Below are 21224 nucleotides of genomic sequence, written 5' to 3' on the forward strand. Positions count from 1 at the left end.
ATGAGAAAACTGAGGCCAAGGGAGGTTAAGTGACTTGCCCAAGGTATCATGAGCAGTATTGGAGAACTGAATTGAATTGTGAGAGGCGGGATGCCATAGTGATTTGCAGTGAGGGCATTCAGGTTCAAATCTAGATCTACCACTTTTTACTTGTGATACCCTGAGCAAATCATGACCTCTGTGGGTCTCTATTTCTTCAGCTTTAAATTAAGAGAGTTAGACCATAAGGAGTCCTAAATTCCCTTCTAACTCTACATTTATGATCCTATGGTCCTTGGAAGTCATTGATAGAGAAGAACCCTGGAGTGGATGGAATAGTGGTCTGACTCAGTGGGACAATCATGTTTTCTAGGTAGCTCAGTGGATAGAAACAGACTTGGAGATGAAAGGTCCTGGGTTCAAATGTGACCTCAGATTCTTCCTAGCTGTGCGACCCTTGACAGATCATCTTAGAATGGCTACTTAAAACAGAAGATGAGGGATTGGAGAAAATGTAAAAAAGCTATTCGTACACCCAACTCAACCCCAAAGCATTCTGGTGCTGCTCTCCCAAGTGTGTAGTAAGTACCCTGTGCCTTCTACAGTAGAGGAAAGAGAAGCCCTTTGTGCACATCAATATGCTACCTCCCTGTGGTTGTTTACCCCTTTTCCCCTTCTCTCCACCCCCAGGTCCCCCCACCCAGGGGGAGATTAGCATCAGAGAGAACACCTCCAGAATGACATCCAGGAAGCCAGCTAGAGGCTGCCTGGGTCCCTGGTTACCAGATGTGAGAAGGTGCTGCACGGGACATCTGTGAACTGTATGGGAGACACGGGGGTGGCTGCAGGAAGGGTTTCTTATCAAGAAAAGTGGGATATACAGCATGGGGCAAGCAGAAGGGCTGGAGAGCACCTGCCCTACCTGTGGCTAGAAGTTTAAGAAGACGATCCTTTGGAACGGATGTCAGAAAATCTCAGCTCCCCCCAATGACAACCCTGGAGACCTTCCCAGAGCATCTCAGCACTGATGCTCCATGTCTGGGTTTCCTTGGCCTCTCTGACTCTGTTTAGCCATCTGTAAAATGGGGGTGATTGCCTATTCCACCAAGTGACTGTAAGCATCAAATGGCAGAGTGAATAGTTCTGTACATCCTAAAATGTGATGAGCTGGCATTTACATTGTATTTTCCAGTTGGAAAAGAATTTCAGCTACCTTAACTCATCTGATCCCCAGGACAATCCTACATGGGATGTGCATTATTATCTCCATTTTTCAGATAAAGAAACAAAGGCAGAGTTGAAGTGACTTAGCCAAGATCACACAGTTCCCAGGGTTTGGAGCTGAAATTTCAACCCAAGTTTTCCTGACTTTGTGCGCAGTGATCTATCCACTAGGCAACACTACCACCAAAGAACATTATGTTTGGAGATGGAAGACTTTGCTTTATTTATTTATTTTAAAAATAGTTTTCCATGTTTCCGCGATTCATTTTCTTTCCTCCCCTTCTCCCCCCCTCCCCGCAGCCAACAAACAATTCCACTGAATTGTACAAATTCCACTGAGTATCACTTGATACTATTTCCATAGTATTCATCTTTGCCATAGAGCGCTCTTTTAAAGCCCAAACCCCAAATCACATCCCCACATATACAAGTGATTCATTATATGTTTTTCTTTTGTGTTTCTACTCCCATAGTTGGAAGACTTTGCTTTGATATGGAGACCTGCTCCGTGAGCAAGTGCCTTCAACTCTTTGCCTCAGTTTCCTCAACTGTAACATGGGAATAACAAGGGAGCCTACCTCCAAGGGTCCTTGTAAGGAAAGTGTTTCGCATGATGCCTGACTCCTAGTGAGTGCTGTATAAAGTTAGTTCTCATTATTCTTTGCATACATTTTTATTTCTGTTTCCCTAAATGTACCTGGTAGGTACAGAAGTTATGCCAAGCAGTTGATAAATATTTTTAAGGGTCAATTGTGTGCCAGATTGTGCCAAATGCTAGAGATTTCAGAGAAAGGCAAAGGACAGTCACAGAGTTTACCATCCAACGGGGGAAACAATAGGCCAGCATCTCAAGTACAAATAAGACACACAGGATGGACGGGGGCGGGGGGGGGGGGGTTCAGAGAGGTCGTGGAGGATGGGAAAGTGTATAAAATGAATTAATACGTAAAGCCTTCATGAAGGGTATTTTTTTAAATCTCTACCTTCTGTCTTAGTATCAGTTCTAAGACAGAAATGCAGCAAAGGCCAGGCAACTGGGGTTAAGTGAACTTGCCCAGGGACACAGAGCACTAGAACAGGGAGGGTCTACTAATGGCTTAGGAGAAAAGGTTCCAGATTCTCAAAGCAGTTCTTTCAAATCAAGTCTCATCCCCTGGGCTTAGAAGAAAATGCTCCAAATAGAGCCTGTCTATGGAAAGTCATGAACCTACATATTAGACCAACCTAGACAACCACAGGGAGAAAGCTCTGATACTCAGCAAGGAGAATGTCTTCTTTTTTTCCTTTCCCAGAATTCTGTGGGAATACATGCCTAGAGTAGTAAAGCCAAACCTGACAGCCAGTGGGCTTTGGAGTGGAATTGGGTGAAAGAAACACTCTTGGCTCTTTCCTTTTTCCCATTTAGAAATCTTTCTGTTCTTTTTAACAAGAAACTCACCCATCATTAAGGCAGAAATAATGATTTTAATTCCTTCCCCAGGAAGAAAAGATGAACAGGACAGGCCACTTCAGACCCCTCCTAACTGTTTCCTCTCTCAAGGTAGTGTGAAGTTGGCAAATTAAGATGGCAAATTTAGACCAAAATGCTCCAGAAGAGAAGCATGCATGGGGCAACAAAAGATACATTGGATTGAATTGTGCTCCTGAAATGTACAAAAGAGAACTGAACCCTGACAAGCAGGACAGCTTTGAAAGTTATAAATCAAATTTATCATAGATTTTAAATTCATATTTAATATATTATATAAATTTATTGTAGATTTTTAAAGGAATAGCAAATTAAATGGGATAGACATTTGTAGTTTCACAGATAATCCTTTCTTTCTGTTCTACTATTTATATGGCAGGGTTCATAATGATTAGCATTTTTATTTAAATATGCTTTATATATATCATTTCATGGTAATTTTGGCACTACTTATCTTACAACATTGGAAGGATATGCCTCAAGAAACTTTAATGATGAAGAATTATCCCTAAATGAGGCCAGTTAGCTTTCTGCCATGGTCCTCTTCCTGATCATTCATCTTATAAGTATGTGATCCTGGTCACAGGGGAGGCTGGATCTCGTCACAGTAAATTGTAAGCTTCTCCCATTCAGAAATTGTCTTTTGTCCCTCTTTGTAACCCCAGTACTTAGTATATGGCCCAGCAGAGATGCTACAAAAATATTGACTGACTGACAATGTGAATAATCATCCAGCATCTTTAACAAACAAAATCAGGGCTCTCCAATGGTGGGTCAAGAACATCCCTATGGGTAGGTGGGAAGAGACTAAGGATTTATAACTCCTGATGGGCTTCTCAAATTCCATGTTAATCAATCATTTGGAGAGGAGCTTGGCAGCTGAGGATAAAGAATAATAATCCACTTCAGATCAGCACTGGGCAGAAATAAATGAATGGACATGTGAGAAAAAGCATCATGGGATCAGAGAGCAAAATCCAAAAGCGAGTAACATAGGAGCAAAGGGAGCCATAGAAAGAGCGGTACCTGTTTTCCTCCAATCTCTGGGTCATGGCCTCCTCTTCTCTTATCTAAAATGTCATATTCTTCTCTTCGTCCCATAGAGAGCTCCTGAAAGAGGAAGGCAAGCGTCAGAAGAGCATGACTGATCAAGGGGAGGAAAGGAAAAGGTTCTAGAGAATGATGCAATTTGGGTCCAGGGTTTAGGGAAGACAGGGAAGATGAAAACAGACACTTAGAGGATCTAAGTAATGGAAATGGCACCAGAAGAAGAGCAATCACACCCTGACTCTTCCCAGGCAGTTTGGTATGTCACTATTCCTGCCACCTGAACACTAGAATTTGTGTCTTGAGCTCACTTGGGAGTCTAAACCTCACTTTTTTCATTTGCAAAATTAAGGTGATGATATTTCTACTCCCTACCTCCCAGGATTATTGTGAAGAATTATCCTACATGTGCCATATCAAAAAAAGCTGTCATTAACAGCTCCAGAAATCTCTGGGATTCCCAGTAACCTGGAGAGCATTAAATGGTAGAAATGGAAGCGATCTCTGAAGGTGGAGCATCTCCCTCTGAGCAGGGCTGTATTTGCCTTGCCTCAGATAGGAATCTACCCTGGATCTAAGGTAAGAATCTCTGGTTTCCCCTAGTAAATCTGGAGAAAATACTACATGGCCAATTTGTATATTATTGCCACAAATTTGCATAATTGTACCCCCCAAAAAAACCCTTGCTGCTAGAGTGTAAAATAAAGGTTGTAGGCTGTCACAGGCACATTAAGACCCAACCCTCTGGGGGCTCTGGTACATAGGGGATCAGTGATCCTCTCTATAGAACAGGTCTCCAGCTGGCTCCCCAGGAACTATAAATCTTAGGGGACTATAACTGATGTTTGAGGCTGATTCCAGGAAAACTACAAAGGGACTGCTAACAAGCCACTGATCAGTGCAGATGAGCAGATGATCACAGATATCAGCAATCCCTATGGGGGTGGTAAATGTCAGTGCCAAAGTCGGGGAGCCATCTCGGGGAGAATTGGAGAAGCAACAGTGTACCAGAGTTCTAAGGTTGGCCTTCTCTGCTTCAGCCTATAAGACATGAGACTGTAAACTATCCCTATTTGACTCTAACTCCGGCTCACTATCCAGATGATAGAATAGAAATCACACCAGGGGACCAAAATTCTGTTCTTTTTTTTCCTTTGGCAGAGCAACTTTCTTTAGCCACGGCAACTGCAATATTGTTGCACCTAACCTACATGTTTGTAGGTTATAAACTAACTCCACCAAGTCTTAAATATGTATCGGTTATGTTTTGGTGGGTATCAGCCTCAATCTTTGACTGGGCATTCGTGGGCACAGTGGGAGGGTGCCAGAAGATGCGTAGCTCCCCGGCCTCCCTGAAGATGCTGTAACTCTATCATTCAAGGGGGGATGTGACTGTAGAGAACAGAAGGATCAAAATGGAGGCTGTCTCTGAAAAACACAGCTTAGGAACTTGGTCCTGGAGTTCTCCAGGTGATGGACTGGCTGATCTCTTCTAAAAAAATCAGGTCAGCAAGAAAACATGGCGGGGCCATAGATTTGGAGACTGGAGCTATAAACTCAAATCCTGCCTACCACACTTACTGTGTGACATTGGGGAAGTCCATCAATATTTCAGCCTCAATTTCTCTATCTATAAAATGCAGATAATAATATGTATAATGCCGTAATTCACATAGCTACCATAAAACCAATAATGTAGTGATTCTTTCTGACCTCTAATAACATTTTCCATTCTCTCTCTCTCTCTCTCTCTCTCTCTCTCTCTCTCTCTCTCTCTCTCTCTCTCTCTCACACACACACACACACACACACACACACACACACACACACACACAGAGGCAGATACAACATAGATACTTACATTGTAGACTTGGTTCTGATCTCGTTGGTAGGCAGAAACTCTGGCAGTCTTGGAGAACTAAAGAAAAAGGAAGAAAGAACAACAATATTGACCTGATATGCATATGCCCAGGACTCCCTGAAAATGAAGGACTAGCCAGCTGGCCTTTATGTCAACTGCTTCCAAGAGAGAGCTCCCTGTTTCCTCTGGGTTCCAAATAAAGGTGCTTCTGGCACCAAATGACTTTTCTGTAACTTGTCACTTATCAGGTCCAGCAGGTTAGAAGTTCCTTAGCTGGAGCTCCCAAACTAATCCAATCCTACAGACAGTTGCGCATCTCCTGCTCTGTACAAAGCATTGTGCTAGATGCAAAGAAGAAGCTAGAAACAGTCCCTCTGACTCCAAATTCACTCTTTCTAATATAACACCAAGCATTTGATGGTACCTGAGGAGGGAGTTTCCAAAATGGGAATTCCCCAAACCAGTGACATCACAGATCTGGAGAAAGAAAAATCAAATAGAGACCAACCTTTGCTCTTAGGAATAGGGCCGTGATGATGACTCCATATATGAAGAGGATGCCATCTAGAAGATAACACAGTCTGGGGTCAGCCAATCCAAAATCCTGGGCCTCTGTGGAAAGGAATTGCATTTTCAGAGATGGTGAGATTCATGTGTAATACAATGAATTAAACTTGATGACCTCCCCTCTCTTCTCTCTACCTTCTCCACTTACAGGCTTCTTCTGGACTTGTTTCTAGGCATGATAATTTCATGAGAAGGACTTCCGGTCAAGATGGCAGCTTAGAGAAAGCTAAAGTTCAGATCTCCGGAAAACCCTTCTGGACCGATCTCAAACTATAAGCTCCTAAGGCGCTGAAATTCAAAACGATCAACAGCATAGACCCTGGGAATCCTCCTCCTGGACCTGGACCTGGATCAAAAGGTAAGGCCCTCCTCAAAAGCCAGAACCCGAGATCACTTGGACCTAAGGGGTAGGAGCGCAGAGTCCAAGGCTCCAGAAGCCGCAGCCCCAACCCCCTCAGAGAGCAGAGTTCTCTGAAACAACAGCAACCCTCAGGGCCGACAAAACAGCCTCACAGCCAGCTATTCTGAAGGCAACTTCCGGAAAGCAACCCGACCCAGTCCAGTCGAGGGGGCACCTTAGCAGCAGGGAAACAGAGAGAGCCGGGGGAGAGTGTGGCCCCCTGGTCCGACCCTTCCATTCCAAATCCAGTGAAAGTCATTGCCTTAAGGCATACTCAGTTTAACCCAGGGAAAGCTCATAGAACGGACAATCTGCCCAGGACTAAAGCCTCTGAACACCAGACAGAGATAAGAAAAGCTAATCCTCCCCATTCAGAGATGGCAGACTCCACAGAAGCACAGAAGCCCCAAAATCCCAAGAAAAATAAGAAGAAAGGGACGACTTTGGACACATTCTACAGAGCCAAAATACAAAATACAGAGGAGATAGAAGATGATACACAAGAAAATGCTCCGAAACCTTCCAAAGGAAATGGAAACTCTCCACAAACCCATGAAGAATTTGAATCAGAAATGACCAAAAAGATGGAAGCCTTCTGGGAGGAAAAGTGGGAAATAATGCAAAAGAAATTCACGCATCTACAAAACCGGTATGACCAAACTGAAAAGGAAAACCAGGCTTTAAAGGCCAAAATCAGGCAACTGGAAGACAACGATCGTGTAAAAGAGCAAGAATTAATAAAGCAAAGCCAAAATACCAAGAAATTAGAAGAGAACATAAAATATCTCGCCAACAAGGTGACAGATCTGGAAAATAGAGGGAGAAGAGATAATTTAAGAATAATTGGACTTACAGAAAAGCCAGAAATAAACACCAAACTCGACATCATGATACAAGATATAATCAAAGAAAATTGCCCAGAGATTCTAGAACAAGGGGGTAATACAGCCACTGACAGAGCTCACAGAACACCTTCTACACTAAACCCCCAAAAGACAACTCCCAGGAATGTAATTGCCAAATTCCAAAGCTCTCAAACAAAAGAAAAAATCCTACAAGAAGCCAGAAAAAGACAATTTAGATATAAAGGAATGCCAATCAGGGTCACACAAGACCTTGCAAGTTCTACTCTGAATGATCGTAAGGCATGGAACATGATCTTCAGAAAGGCAAGAGAGCTGGGTCTTCAACCAAGAATCAGCTACCCAGCAAAACTGACTATATACTTCCAAGGGAAAATATGGGCATTCAACAAAATAGAAGACTTCCAACTTTTTGCAAAGAAAAGACCAGAGCTCTGTGGAAAGTTTGATACTGAAAAACAAAGAGCAAGGAATACCTGAAAAGGTAAATATTAAGGAAAGGGGAAAGGAGAAAAATGTTATCTTCTTCTTTTACTCAAACTCTCTTCTATAAGGACTACATTTATATCAATCTATGTATACTAACATGTGGGGAAAATGTAATTTCATGAGAAAAAAGTCTCTCAGCTTGCTGGGAGCCTCCCTCCATTGATAGAGAAAGATCCTTCCATCCCCTCCACTCTGTCACCTAGCCCCAAGTCAAGCCAAAGACAGTAAACTCCTATTTAGGACAATAACTTACATGCCTTTTGGTTTAGTTTTACAGTTTTATGAAGAAGGGAAGGTAGGTGGCTCAGTGGACAGAAACTAGAGGTCCTGGGTTCAAATGTGATTTCAAACACTTACTAGCTATGTGACCCTGGGTAAGTCACTTAATCCCAATTGCTTAGCCCTTGCTGCTCTTCTGCCTTGGAGCCAATTAATTCCAAGATGAAGGGAAGAGTTTAAAATAAAAGTTTTATGAAGCTTTTTCTTCATGGCAATCCAACATCCTTCTGAAAGCAAAGAACAGGGCTAGGATTTGAATCCAGGTCCCCAAGCCTTCTAACTCAAAGATCAATGCTCCTTCTACCAATTCACCTTGCTTATCTGGCACGGTTGGCATCCATCAAGGAGTCTTTATTGAGCACCTGCTGAATCCTAAGGAGTTGGCTAGATGCAATGGTAGTATAAGTGTTGAATCATACACATTGACCACCTGATAGTTCATTCATCGAGAAACATTTATTAGTCATCTGTTGTGTGTAAAGTACCATGCAAGGTGGAAGGAGGGAGGCACAGATACATATTTTTGGCTGAGCATCTGATATCTATATCTCTGTCAATGGAAAGGACATTGAAGAAGAGCCATTAGCTTTGCTGCTGTGATCTAAGGATCCCAGGACTTTCCCATGTGTGTTGTTTCCCCCAATCCACAGAGCTACCCAGCTGCCCCCCAAATCATTCTTCAAATGACATAATCCCTCCCCTCAAGAAGCTTACATTTTATTGGGGGGGGGGGCTTAATGTATATGGCATGTAAGCATAATAAAAGATGAGGAGGGGGAGAAGATGTACAAACAGAGTGATTGGATCATATTGGAGGAAGGAAAGAATATTAGCAATCCAGAGAGAAGAATGTAATTGGGGGAGATTTAAGGAGACCCCTAAGAGTAGCTTCGAAGGGAGAGAAAGAAGATTCTAAAGAAGCTGAAGCCCAGAGAGATGGAACACTTTGCCAAAAGTCACACAGGCAGCCATTAGCAGAACCCACGATTCTTGCACATTTGCAACGTTGCCTGGGACCATAATTATTGGGCTTTGTTCTGGGTCCGGTTTTTGTTTTTGTTTTTGCTTGTTTGGTTTGGTTTCCGGTTCCCAGAAGCATTTTAGCTGCTGCGTTTTCTCTTTGGTCCTTTCCCCAAGACCCTATCATCTCGGTATCTTTCTCCTTTAGATTTTAAGTTCCTGGCTGCCTCTCATTTGGGAGCGGGTGGGACCTGCTGTGAATCTAGACAAGGGGCTGGCTCCCCCTAGTGGACGCTGGCACACCTGCAGGCTGCAGGTGCAATTCCCCATCCCAGCAGTGCCCAGGGGATGCAATATGAATTAGGACAGTGTTGGGGGTTGACCTCTTTGTGAAGTGAGACAACAGCGAGTGAGATGGAAATGAATGGCTGAGCTCTGTTCTGCCAGCACTCTGCCTAGCCCCTTCCCACCTCCCAGCAACCATGTCAGTTTTCATTCCCGGGCTCTCAGGCTCTCAGTTTAGACACAGGAGTGGAGAAGGGAGAGGGGGCTGTGAGTCACCTTCTTTCATTATCACCTCCCTCCTATCTCCTCTCTCCCCATCCCTTCCTCTCTCTTTTTTCTCTCTCTTCTGTCTTCCCGCCCTTCCTCCTCCTCCCCTTTTTCACTCCTTTCTGCCTCTCTCTCTCTCTCTCTCTCTCTCTCTCTCTCTCTCTCTCTCTCTCTCTCTCTCTCTCTCTCGTCCCTCATTCCTTTTCCCCTTCTCTCCCTCTCTCTCCCTTCTCTGTCCTCTGTCTTTTTCTCCTTTTTCCTCTCCTTTCTGCCTCTCTCTCTATTGTCCTTCATTCCTTTCCCCTTCTCTCTCTCTCCCTCCCTCCCTCTCCCTGTCTCTGTCTCTCTGTCTCTCTCCCTCTCTCTCTCTCCCTTTCTCTGTGTCTCTCCTTTTACTCTCCTTTCTGCCTCTCTCTCTCTATATATATATATTGTCCCTCATTCCTTTTCCCCTCCTCTCCCTCTCTCCCTGTCTCTCCCCACCCCCACTTCAACAAAAGTACAGGACTCTTCCATCCATCAGTAGGGCTAGACTGACTCCCAGATGAGGAACTGCCCTCGAAGAATAGAGGGATGCTGCCCTTTGTCATGCATGGTCTTACAGAAAGAGTACAGGACTGAAAAGCAGGACACTTGGGTTCTAGGCTCAGCTTTGCCTTTTGAGTTAATTAATCCCTTACCTCTCTGAGCTTCGGGTTCCTCTTCTCCCTTCCCTCCCACCCACTCCAGGGTCCTGGGTTCCCAGTCTAGCACTCTGTTCACACTGTGAACAAGGAGTGATCAGCACACTTTACAAGCAGGTAATTCTAGCCTTGCTGTTACAGGGGAGCTTCTGCCAAATGAGGGAGGGGAAGAAGGAGGGAGGGAAAGAGTGAGAAAGAGAGAAATTGATGCCACTCTCAACTCTAAAGCCTAGGATCTGACTTTTCTTATCTTACCACTGAATACACCGCAAAGAAGGGGTGTGGCTTGGGGTGGGGGTGCTGGAGCAAAGCCAGCCACACTCAGGGAGCCAAGGGGGCTCAGGCTTCCTCCTCCGGGTCAAAGGGTTCATTCTCTCCATGCCTATCAGCAGACGATGGCAATGACCTACATTGTTATATAGTTTTAGCCAATATTTCCCTCAGAACCATCTTGGGGAGGCAAACAGTACCAGAACTCTGATTTCCATTTTTTTTTTTTCAGATGAGGAAGCCCAGAGAGGTAAACTGCCTCACTCCAGGACACACAGCTAGGAAGGAGAATTCGGACCCCCTAACTATAGACAGATCCAGTTGTCCACACTCCACTGCCTGCCCAAGACCATTTCGCCCTAGTGTCTTAGCTATTGCCCCTTGATGATAATAACCAACATCCATACATATACCACTTTAAGGTTAGCAAAGCATTTTACATATATTTTCTCTATTCAGCAACCCTAGGAGGTAAGTGCTATTATTATTATCATCCCCATTTTACAGATGAAGAAATTGAGGCAAACTGAAGTGACTTGTCCAGTGTCACCCAACTAGTGAGTTTGTCCAAGGCTGGATTTGAACTTGGGTTTTCCAGATTGCATATCTACTGCTGTAGGTGGAGCCATGGATAATTCAAATCAGTCTTAGTCACTAGCTGTGTGACCCTGGGCAAGTCTCTGAAGTCCCCGCAGCCTCAGTTTCCTCATCTGTAAATGAGGATATTAATAATATTGACCTCTTAGAACTGTTATTAATGAATGTAATGGACTCCTCTGCTAGCAACAATGCAATGATCCAGGACAATTCTGAGGGACTTTTGAGAAAGATGCTATCCACACCCAGAGAAAGAACTGTGGGAGTAGAAACACAGAATAAAAATACCTCCTTGATCACATGGTTCAATGGGAACATGAATGGGAATGTAGACTTTAAGTGATCACCCTAGTACAATTATCAATAATATGGAAGTAGAACTGGATCAATGATATATGTAAAGTCCAGTGGAATTACTTTTTGGCTACAGGAGAGGGGTAGGAAGAGGGGAGGAAAGAACATGAATCATGGAACCATGGGAAAATATTCTAAATTAATTAATTAAATAAAAATTTTCATTTTAAAGAAATTTTAAAAAGAACTGTTGTTAGGATTAAATGAGATAATAATTGTGAAGTCTCTTGCCACTGTCAAAGGGCTATCAAAATGCTGTGCCACCAAGCTGCCTGAAGTCAGCTCTGAAAGGGAAATGGTTAAGGGGAAGGCAATGAAGGCCTGCCTCTCAGATTTTCTCATAATGAAAGACACAAAAATAAGAATTTCTTTTTTTTCTTTTTTTTAGCCTAGACCGGAGGATCTGGGGACAATATACTGAGTTGTTGTCAATTCTGAAAGGTCCTCCTGAAAACTGCACAGCTGTTCCTTCTTAACTCATCCTATAAAATGAGAACAGTGAAATTATGGCCCTGTAAATTCAGAACAAATAAAAAGGAATATTTCTTCACACTCTGCACAGTCAGCAGGGTGGAGACCTCTGGGGGAATTGGGGGCTTATGGAAAGAGAAGTAATAGGGTTGGATTTTTTTTTAAGGGATGACATAACTTTAGGGCCAGTGACAAGTGGGACGCATGCGTTTTGGTCACACAGTAGAGATTAACCCCATCATTTAGATTTTAGCTGAAGCAAAAGATCTTCCCAGAAGTCAAGTGAGATGGGATCCTGCATCCCTCCATGGTGTCCTGTACCAGAAGTTGACTGATGTACAGTGTCAGAAGGATCATTGATCAATCATCAAACATTTATCTATGAGCCTGACCTAGAGATACAAAGGCAAAACATTTCTTCCTCTCCAGTAATTTCCACATGACTATGGAAGACAGTATGTGCCCACCTAAGTATATGCAGAATATGTCCAGAAGTACAAGAAACACACATGTAAATTTTTAATTATTTCATTTGTGTCTGACTCTGTGACCCCATTTGGGGTTTTCTTGGCAAAAGATACTGGAATAATTTGCCATTTCATTCTCCAGCTCATTTTACAAATGAGGAAACTGAGGCCAACAGGATTAAGTGACTTTCCCAGGGTGATACAGCCAGTAAGTATCCACTACTCCCAGTGGCATAAATTCAAGGTTCTGCATTATTCTATTTGCTTTTCAGATTTTACTGTTGTTGAGATGTTTTTCAGTTGTGTCCTACTCTCTATGACTGTTTTGGGGTTCTCTTGGCAAAGATACTGGAGTGGTTTGCCATTTCCCTCTCCAGCCCATTTTATAGATGAAGAAACAGGCAAACAGAGGTAAGTGATTTGCACAGGGTCACATAATAAGTGTCTGAGACTAGATTTGAACTCAATGAAAATGAATCTTCCTGACTCCAAGCCTGATGCTTTGTTCACTATGGTGCCTCCTAGTTACCTTTTGGAGGATGCTCTCCAACTTATCCATATTCTCTAAAATGTGTCTCCCCAAAACAAACATAGAACTTGAGTTCTATATAGCAATATAGCAAAATCAAACATCAATAAACATTTATTAAATTCCTACTATGTGCCAAGCACTGTGCTACGCAAAACTACCACCTCCTTGTCCCTTGGAAGCTATACCTCTCTTAATATATCCCAGAATCACACAAAGCTTGTTTGTTTTCTGATTTTTTGTGGACAAATAGCTAGCAGGGGAGCTAGGTGGCAGAATGAATAAAGCACCAGGCCTGGAGTCAGAAAAATTGGAGTTCAAATCTAGCCTTAGATGCTTAATATTTGTGTGACTCTGGGCAAGGCACTTAAACCCGTTTGTCTCAGTTTCTTCATCTGTAAAATAAAAAAATAAAATAAAATAAAATAAAAAATCTGTAAAAAAATAAAAAGAGAGAAAGAAATGGCAAATCTCCAGTATCTCTGCTAAGAAAACCCCAAAAGTTGTCACAAAGAGTTGATCACAAGTAAAAATGACTAAACAACAAATGGACAGAGGAAATGAGGCATCAAGTCCTAAATTTGTTGCTGTACAAACTCTGGGAATAGCTAATTTTGAGTTTCACACATCGCCCTGGTCCTAGAGAAAGGGGTGGGGGGGAGATACTCTTATCCCCCCCAGCACAGCCTCACACCTTCTTGTTCTTCTAGGAGTGTCAAGGAATCTCCCAGATATTTAGATAAGGATTGTGTTACCTGTACATTCACCAAGGATCGCCATTGTATGTCCTGAGCACTAGAATGGATACAAAGATAATATGGCCCCATCTCTGCTCTCAAGGAGTTCACAGACTAAGAGATCTCCTACCATCTGCATAGCCTGGGACATTTCAGAGTTCTTTCAAACAAGTCATCTGGAATCAGAGCTCACCCAACAACCAGGATGCCACCTGCTCTAGCCTCCTTAACACCCCCATCCACCTACTCCTTCCTCTATTGTTGTGATCTCAGCTCACAGCCAACTCCTCCTCCAAAGCACTTAACAATCTTACTATGTATTGTGTCACCTCTGATCTGATGCTCCCAACACAATGGAATTGTGTTTTCTTGTTATTTAAACAGAGAGGCTACCCAGCAGCCCGTGGGAGGAAGAACACTGGGCTGAATGGGAGCCAAAAGATTCCTATCTCTGCTCCTTGCTGTCAGGAAAACCCTAAGGAAGTCCCTGAGTCTCTCTGTGCCTTGGTTTCTTCATCTGTAAAACAGGATGATGATGAAAGCCAGTATCCAAGAAAGATCTTGACAGGCTAAATAAAAGATTTAACCAAATTTAATTTAATATGAGTAGATTCAATAGGGATAGTATTCATAAAGTCTCACTTTTGGATTTAAAAAACCAGCTTCAGAGGTACAATATAGAAGAGATACAGTTAGACAATAGTTGTCTGAAAAAACATCAGGGTTGGGGGGGATTTGTGGACCTAAAGAGCTAGAGGGGTTAATAGATAGAGCCCTGGGCTTGAAGTCAGGAAGATCTGAGTTAAAATCCAGCCTCAGATATTTACTAGCTGTGTGACCCTGGACAAATCACTTAACACTGTTGCCTCAGTTTCCTCTTCTATGAAATGAGCTGGAGAAGGACATGGAAAACCATCTCAGGATCTCTGCTGGGTAAAAGCCCAAATGGGATCACAAATAGTTGGACACAAACAAATCTGACTAAATAACAAATTTGACATGTACCAATTTAGGGTGTCAAGTGTTACTAGAATTGAAGAACTCTTCCATATTCTTCATCAAACACATACTTATTACATGTTCTGTTCAAGAAACTCTAAAAATTCTAATGAATAAAAAGTAATTAATAAAAATCAATTAATAAACCAATCCATTTTTTAAACCCTTACTTTCTGACTTAGAATCCATAATATGTATTGGTCCCAAGGCAGAATAGCAGTAAAGGCTGGGGCATAGGGAGTTAAATAACTTGCCCAGGGTAACACAGCTAGGAAGTGTCTGTGATTAGATTTGAATCCAGGATCTTTTATCTCTGGACCTGACTCTCTATCCACTAAGCCACTGAGCTACCCATTTCAAGAACCAGGTGTGGTAGGTAGGTAGGGCAATTATTATCATCCCCATCTTACTGAGAATGATGCTCTAGGTGCTCAGAGACATTTAGGTGACTTGCTGTGACCCAGAACCAGGCCTCTACAACACTTTCCAGCTCACCATCCTCCCTGCCCTCCAGCATTAGACCCTGCTGAAGGGGAACACTACCCTCCCCCTGCCTCAGCCTTTGCTTTCTTGGTTCCCTTTATGGTCTGTGCTCCTCCACCCTCCATTATAATGGATGCTCTTTGTGGACAGCAGCTGTTTTACTTGCTTGTAATCTGTCTAATCTGTCCACTTAATCTTATCTGTCTATTCATCTATTCATCAGTCGTCTATAGCCATCTATATCTATCTTTTTATTCATCTATATCTATCATGAATACTCTTTAAAAATCTTTCTCTGGCCCCTCCCTCTTTCTCTCCTTTTCACTCTCTTTTCCTCTCTCTGTCTCTGTCTGTTTCTCTCTCCCTCTCTCTCCCTCCCTTTCTCTGTCTCTCTCCTCTCTCTCAACCCTTACCTTCCATTTTAGAATCAGTGCTAAGTATCTATTCCAAGGCAGAAGAGTGGTAAAGGCTAGGCAATTGGGGTTAAGTGACTCACTCATTGTCACACAAATAGGAAGTGTCTAAAGTCAAATTTGAATCCAGGACCCCTTGTCTCCAGTACTGGTTCTCTAGATCCACTGAGCCACCTAGCTACTCCAATCTCTCTCTCTCTCTAGATAGATAGATAGAGAGAGAGAGAGAGAGAGAGAGAGAGAGAGAGAGATAGAGGGAGAGAGAGAGATTGGATGGATTGATGGATGGATGGATGGATGGATGGATGGATGGATGGATGGATGGATGGATGGATGGATTGATAGATGGATGGATGGATGGATGGATAGATAGATAGATAGATAGATAGATAGATAGATAGATAGATAGATAGATAGATAGATCTGGAGCTGGGATTTGAATCTAGGTCTCCTTACTCTAGGTCTAGTCCTTCCTTCCATTACAAAGAAAGGTAAGAGAACAACACAGCGGGAGGAAGCCTTTTCTTGCTGTCTAACACGTACAAAAATACCCTGAAGCCAATCTTAGTCCCTTAGTGACTCAGAAAAGTGAGATAGCTTCCACACAACCGTTCTCAGTCCTGGACTCTAGGATTCCCTCAGCTTCCTCCACACAACTGATGATGCTGCTACTTGCCTAGTAAACAGGAAATCTGGTGCCCTTGGGGAGGAGGCAGCAGCTTGAGGAATCTAAAGTACAGAGATGCCTGAGAGGGCTAGGGGATTGAGGGGAACCAACACAGAGGCCCCCAAAGGCTCAGACATACCCAGATGAATAATCCTTCCTCTCCCTCTGCCCAGGCTCCTCTCAAAAATACCTATTCTGGGACATATCTTGGAATAGAAAGGTTGTCCCAAAAGTTTTAGCACAGTTTAAAAACTGTACAATTTTCAAAAGCTATCCAGTTTTTAAGTCTTAATACAATTTTTAAAAACTGTATGGATTTAAAACTGTACCAAAGGGGTGTGGGGAGGGGCAGCTGGGTGACTCAAAGGATTAAGAACCAGGCCTAGAAGATAGGACTGGATTCAAATCTGACCCTATCACTTCCTAGCTGTGCAATCCTGGGAAAGTCACAACCCTCATTACCTAGCCCTTACTGCTCTTCTGTCTTGGAACCAATACTTAGTAGTGATTCTAAGATGGAAGGTAAGGGCTTAAAAAAAAAATAAAACTTTACTAAGATTTTTGGAACACTCTAAATCTTGGGAAAGTCACCCTTACATTCAGCAAATGGATTTCATTACACCAGAAAACATTTGGATTAGACAAAAAGAATAATTTCTGTCCATTGGAGTATGGAGTGCTTGGGAGCAGGGACTGTAGTTTTTGTTTGTCTGTTTTCCTCTTTTTGTGGCATAGTACCTGGCTCATAGTAGGTGCTTAATAAATGTTGATCTTCATTGACCATCTGAAATACATGACATCCTGGAAAAATATCTCTCAAGTAGACTGGGAATTTGTCTTCCCTCGGTGAAATTCAGGAATGAGTAAGCCTGACCATTCTTTCTGCCAATGTTATGCTCTTTGAGAAGAGAATGTGGGAGAGTGAGAAGAGCACTGGATTTGGAGTCAGAGGAACAGGTTAGAATCTCAGTCCTGCTGCTTATTACCCATATGGCATCAAACAAGTCTCTACTTCTATGGACTTCAGTTTCTTCATCTGTAAAATGAGCTGGAGAAGGAAGTGGTGAATTGCTTCAGTATCTTTGCCAAGATAATCCCAAATGGGGTCATAAAGAGTCAGATACAACTGAATAGTGACTCAACAACAAAATAATATTGTAGTCTTTTGGGCATAATTCTAGAGGATTAAATGGACAATGCATGTCAAGCACTTCTGTAGACTTTAAACTTCTACATAAATATCAATTTTAAGTTTTTGGAAACCAAGTATGAGGAATGATATACTCTGGTTACAGAGGCAACTAATTAGATGGATAGCCATAAAAATGCTGCTGTTGTTAATGATGGATAGCATTTCTATAGAGTTGCTAAACAGTTTACAAGTATTATATTACTTGATCATCACAATCACCTTGGGTGTTAGGTACTCTTATCCCCATTTTAGGGATAGAGAAACTGAGGATTGGGGTTATATTCAAACTCATGTTTTTCTGTCTCTGTGGCAGGTGTTCTATTTACTATATCACTTCGGTAATAAGAGCACCTAACTGGTAGGGTTGTCATAAGAATCAAATGAGATAATATGAAAAGCAAACTTTAAAGTACTCCATAAATATTAGCCATGATTATTAAGGAAGATCTGACAGGGTGTGCTCTAGGCATGTCCAGTCTTCATACTTGAGCTCATCTTTAGTAATACGGAAAAACATACATGCCCACACATATGCCCATAGCCCCACATTCATATGGGAGTTGGGGAGGGGGCAGCATGAGATATGTCTTCCCTATCAGGCCTCGGGCAGATCCCAGAGACCGGTGGGTGCAGGGGCACCAATGATCAGTATCATTGCCAAGCCCCTACATATTTCCTCCCTTGGCCCAGTCCCTCCTCATTCTGTCAGAGAAAGGGCAGGAAGGAGGAGGGGAGGGTTTCTCTCTTCCTCTGTTGTCAAGGGGGAAGGGGGACTCCAAATTTTATTAAAACAGTTGTTCTCAGAATCATTTCTGAGACTTACAAGAATTCAGCCCTGAGGGGAGGAGGCTCTCCAGGGGAGGGTCTGTGAGCATCATCCAAGGAGTCGATTAGAAGTTAAGGGGGGAGCTCGGGGGCAATTTCATCTATATCCCCCACAATTCCCTTAATCTGTGTCCCCCCTGATGAAGCGCCCGCAATCAGGCAGCTGTCGCTGCGGTAAACTCCCAGAGGGGAGTATTTTCTAAGAAAATCTCCAGGACAACTAGAAAGACCTTTCATTCCTCCTCTCCAGGCAGAAAAAGCTCAGCCCCTCTCTCTCCTGACTTGGGGTTCACAGGGTCCAAAGATCCGAGCCCTAAAGGAAAAACTCAAAAGGGAAAAAACCCAGAGACACCTTCATGAGGAGGGAGATGAAACCTAGGGGCAGGAGGGAGGACCAGAGGAGCCAACTGGCCTTTCCCTGGCTGCCTTCCCTCCCAGCCGAGCGCAGTGAGCCCCTTTCTTGGTGAGGTCCCTCCTTGCCCTCCCTCCTCCCAGCTTCTCTCAGTGTGGTTAGAGAGAACAGTTCAACCTCCCCTCTACTCGGAGTTTGACAGCTGTCTCTGAGTTGGAGGTTTCCTGTGCAGCGTAGAAATTCTGAGGGGAGGGGGGGGTTATCACCGCAGGATCTCTCCATCTGAGGCGCTCACACACCGAGAAACCTGCGCACGCCCCCACATGCGGTCCCTTATTTCAACACCGTTCTCCCCTTCCAATCCCCGCCTCCCCCTTAACTCCCCCGACCCAGGTTCGCTCTGAGAAGTATCTCTCCGAGGAGTAGGAGGAGTGGAGACCCAGGCACAAACGCCTAAGGGTCTCCCTGCTGTCAGCCCCGGGCTAGGAAAGGTGTCCGACCCTCGAGGCATGTTCTGCTCCGGGTAGCTCCCTAAATAGTCCCTAAAAGGAGCCCAATAAATGCTTGCGGATTGATCGATTGACTCTGGAGACCTGGTTAGCCTCAGCACATACTGCAAGCACACCCCCAAACACACATGTAAATCCACAGTCACACTTAGACACGCTTGTGCGTGTGTGTCGGAAAAGGACCTTAGAAATCTAGTTCAATCGCCAGGTCATTTTTGCAGTGTCTTGCCAGAGGTCATTCTGGAAGGAACATGCCTGGGTCTGTCTCGGAAACCAGCGCTCTTTCTGTCAGAAGGGTTGGGGTGGCGGAGCAGAGATACCCCTCGGGTTCTAATGGGGGAACCTAAAAGCTCTAGGGAGCTGTCAAATGAGGTGCAGTGAGCCTTTCTGTGAGCCTTTCTAACCCTCCATGAGAGAGGGGGCAGGAAGGAGGAGGGGGTCTCTCCCTCCCCCTCTCTCTCCCGCCTTTCTTCCTTCCTCTCTTCCTCTCTTGGTCTGTCTCTGTGCCGCTCTCCCTCTCTCTCCCCCTCCTCCTTTCCTCTCTCCTTCTCCCTCTTTCTTCCCCACCTCCCTCCTTTTCTCCTTCTCCGCCCTCTCCCTCCCTCCCTTTCTTCTTTTCTCCCTCTCATCCCCCTTCTCTCTCCCTCCCTCCCTTTCTTCCCTCCCCTCTTTCTCTTTCTCTCTCTGTTCTTACAAAGGGGGACTCCAAACGTCATCACAACAGCAGTTCTCAGAATTGACAGACTATATTTTTGAGACTACGGGAGGGCTTTCTATTTCCCGGGTGAGAACCCAAAGTGGTCTCTTATTTATGGAAATGCCCATTGCTTACTTAGTAAAAGAACATGGGTCCTGGGGTCAAACCCAGGCTCTCCCACCTGTGTGAAATGAAGCAATTCACTTCTTTCTCTGAGTCTTAGTTTCCTCATCTCTAAGTTGGAGACAATTTTGTTTTGTTTTTTTAATACCTTTATCTTACCTCTTTATTGGTTCCAAGGCAGAAGAGTGGTTAGGGCTAGACAATTGGGGCTAATTGACTTGCCCAGGGTCATACAGCCAGGAAGTGTCTAAAAGATTTGAATTCAGAACCTCTTTATCCTCTGAGCTACCTAGCTGCCCCAGAGATAGCAATATTGGCACCAGCCAGATGAAGTTACCTAGTTAAAGGTATCATTTGATACCTTTATACCATCATTTGAAAAATAAAATAAACAAGTTTAATTCAGCTAAAATTTGTGAAATACTATGAGTGAGGCCCTGTGCTAATCATGGAATTCGATCTTTATGGATTTTATATTCACATACAGATACACAACTTGGATACAAACTAATAAATGAAAGTAGAAGAAAGGTACAAAGTCCTGTGTGAAGGAGGAAAAATGATGATGCCACTTGAGCCTCAGTTTTCTCATCTGCAAAATGGGAGTACATATACTTGGACTAATCAGGACTGTTATGGTGATCAAATATGACATTTTACACATTATGTAATATTATAGAGATACATACAGATATTATGCATCAGAGGCAGGCTAGAATTCAGGTTCTCCTTTGATTTGAAGACAGCTTTCCTATCTACTATTCTACCATGCCTCTTCTCTGATGCTAATTTTTATTATCAAACCTATTAACAAACCTAGGCAACTCTAAGTCTATAACCTTTCAGAGAAGACGAGACCTACATTGGAATTCTTTTTTTTTATTTTAATTTTTATTCAAAGATATTGTATTTTCCCAGTTACGTGCAATAACAATTTTCAACATACCCCTTCCAAAATTATAATTTGATCTGGGTTATACATGTATTATCATGAAAAACATACTTCCATATTGGTCACCATTGTAAGAAAATACTCATATAAAACCAAAACCCCCAAATAAAACTGTAAATAAATGAATATGAATGACAGTATGCTTCTACATTGGAATTCCTAACATTAATACAGGATGGGACAGGGCAGCCTTCTCAAGCGGTCAGATAATTGCC

The 21224-nt window shown here is 43.2% G+C and overlaps 1 protein-coding gene across 1 annotated transcript in view; it reads right to left on the reverse strand.

The window, feature by feature from the left end:
• CD247 (CD247 molecule) overlaps positions 1 to 21224 on the reverse strand; it is a 97211-nt gene that overhangs the window by 12513 nt on the left and 63474 nt on the right. Inside the window, exons 2-4 of the mRNA XM_007480707.3 lie at positions 6088 to 6191; positions 5580 to 5636; positions 3698 to 3781 (exon numbers count right to left, since the gene is read on the reverse strand). Coding sequence (XP_007480769.1) covers positions 3698 to 3781; positions 5580 to 5636; positions 6088 to 6191 — 245 coding nt within the window. The remainder of the gene's footprint in view (positions 1 to 3697; positions 3782 to 5579; positions 5637 to 6087; positions 6192 to 21224) is intronic.

This window comes from Monodelphis domestica, chromosome 2, assembly GCF_027887165.1.
Source record: "Monodelphis domestica isolate mMonDom1 chromosome 2, mMonDom1.pri, whole genome shotgun sequence".
Classification (NCBI taxonomy): domain Eukaryota; kingdom Metazoa; phylum Chordata; class Mammalia; order Didelphimorphia; family Didelphidae; genus Monodelphis; species Monodelphis domestica.